Source organism: Vombatus ursinus, unplaced genomic scaffold (genome assembly GCF_900497805.2).
Source record: "Vombatus ursinus unplaced genomic scaffold, bare-nosed wombat genome assembly UNPS02014863.1, whole genome shotgun sequence".
Lineage (NCBI taxonomy): Eukaryota > Metazoa > Chordata > Mammalia > Diprotodontia > Vombatidae > Vombatus > Vombatus ursinus.
In genome coordinates, this window is record NW_020954641.1 from 30,799,468 (window position 1) to 30,801,896 (window position 2,429).

The following is a 2,429-nucleotide window of genomic DNA, read 5'->3' on the forward strand; positions in this document are numbered from 1 at the left end:
ATAGCAACACGTTGCGCAGAAAAAGGACGTTACTTCATGGGGTGGGGACCAATCAGTTGATGAAGGATATCAGAGCAAAACTGGTGTGAGGAAAGTCCCAGGCAAGATAGATCATGTCTTCTATCATGCTAAGAGCTTCATTTTCTCATACCCCTAATTATGCTAAATTGATATGTCCACTATATCAAGTCAGCCCTAGATACCAGATCATGCATTGCAAACCATTTGACTGTCTAGCCTGGCCATCTATCTGACATCTGCTCTGCTTCACTTTCACCTGAATCAGTGGACCTCCTGGAATCATGCCTTGGTTGATTTCATCCATTCAGTTTTGGAACTACCCATTCAAAGTAAACATTGGCACAGGATCATGTGCTGAGCCCTAGGCCCTAGGGCATGCTTCATAGCCCATCTAGACATCCGCTCCAGGCTTCCCCTTGTCATCTGCCCTGCCAATGCTGCTTCTCCACCACTGGGTTTCCCAATGTTTAACCCACTAAGCTTTGGAACCCCTGCCATGGGGTGATGTGGCCCTGACTTGTGTCAGCTTATTATATTTTTCCAATTCCAGACCTTTGACCACAATACCTTCCAGACATCTTCCTGATGTGCCACTATGTCCACATACTCCTCACTCCCCTGCTCCCAATTTCCATTTATTATGGGTAATTAAATCAATACTACCATTGCTTCTGGGAAATGGTGTGTCAATTGATTACCCTCTGGCCTCTTCACCATCCCTGTGATTTCATAAACTAAACCACACTTCCCTGGAAATAAAATACTCCCTTATATGTGAGCTCCTTTAGAGCAGGGACTGTCTTTTGACTTTCTTTGTATCCCCAATGCTTAGCACATAATGGGTGTTTAATAAATGCTTATTGATTGACCAGTGTGTGTGTCTCCCTCTTCTATTAAGTTTCTTGAGGGCAGAGACTTTCTTATAAATGTATTTGTATCCCCAGCATTTAGAATGTGGAAATTCACTTAATAAATTATTTTATTTATTTCATTAGTGTGGTATAATGAAGCACTTAGACTTGAAGTCAGAGCACCTAGATTTGTTTTTGTTGTTGCCTTGGTCTTTTTATATTTATTTTTAATAGTATTTTTTCCAATTACATGTAAAGACAACTTTTGGCATTCATTTTTCATAAAATTTTGATATTCTATGCTTCTCCTTTGAAATTTCAAGAGAAAAAATGTTTATTAGTTCATATATAGAATTTTGACCAGTGGAGGCTGAAGGGAGGGACTCATTCTTGGTTGTTTTCTGTTCTTTTCTTATTTCTGTACTGCCCTCCCTGTTTTCCCACCCCCGTCCAGTTTAGGGCTACCTGTGCTGCAGCTCTGAGAAAAAAATCTCTATGACTTTTAACTCAGTCATTAACATAGACCCCAGATTTTCCAAGGGAGGGTGTTGGAGCTAAAAGACCCCACCAGTGCCACCAAAAGAGTTCTTTTACTTTGTCTCCTTGGTGTCAGAGCTGACTGATAGGTATCTCTTTTTATATTTTACAGATGCTTTATGTAAGTGATCAGAACATACCTCCGCACTAACACTCCTTTGTGTTTCTCTCCCTCAATCCTCAGAGGACTTCAGGCCTTGATCCATCTGTTCAAAGCAAACATTGGCACAGGTCTTCTGGGGCTGCCTCTGGCCATGAAGAATGCAGGCATCATCGTAAGTGGGGTCTGTGAAAACTGGACCTAGCATCACCAATTTGGCAGGAGATGAGAGAGTTTTCAAATACTATTAAATTACTTAGAAATTGGAAGGCTGTTTGGTGTATGTTTCACTAGATCAACTTTGTTTATTAGAATCAATAATCAAGAGAAATACTTATAGCTCCCCAGCAATGTCATCTTCCAATTCCAAATTTCTCTTACTGTTTATTGAAGTTTTTTTTTAATTAGTCCCATCAGAATAGAGAATGTCCAGTGAAAAAACTCCTGCCAATGTAGATTGGTGCCTGCTTTGCAAGTACCAATTATATCCCTGAAGAATTGCTTGGCACTCTGAGAGTTTAAATGACTTGCCCAGAGTCATACAGCCAGTATGAATCAGATGCAGGATTTTAATTCAGGTCTTCCTGACTCTATGGATGGTATTCACTATGTCACACTGCCCCTATAATAAACACATTTGTTCACTGGGCAATGACTATTTTTGAGCATAGAAATTCTTAAGGAACTATCTACTGAGCCATGGAAAGGTCACAGTTGTTGGAAGCATTTAAACTGACAAAATCACAGGTTTTCTGAAGTATGATTTATTGCTTTGTGACCCTTAGACACTTACTTAATTTCTTAATTTAAGTCACTTAATTTCTCAGTGCTCTAAGTAACTTCATAAGACTCTTAAGTATGAGTGCAGGTGCTGACCTGCTTTAGCAGAGGAAGTTTGCTTACTTAGGAGGTTCCATATG

General features: G+C 39.9%; 1 protein-coding gene across 1 annotated transcript in view; it reads left to right on the top strand.

Annotated features, from left to right (window-relative positions):
* Positions 1 to 1,648: 1,648 nt before the first annotated feature.
* The window catches only part of LOC114027687 (proton-coupled amino acid transporter 1-like), a 43,521-nt gene continuing 42,740 nt past the window's right edge, over positions 1,649 to 2,429 (top strand). The window contains exon 1 of the mRNA XM_027841765.1: positions 1,649 to 1,684. Within this exon, the coding sequence (XP_027697566.1) occupies positions 1,664 to 1,684 (21 nt within the window). The 5' untranslated portion in view covers positions 1,649 to 1,663. The remainder of the gene's footprint in view (positions 1,685 to 2,429) is intronic.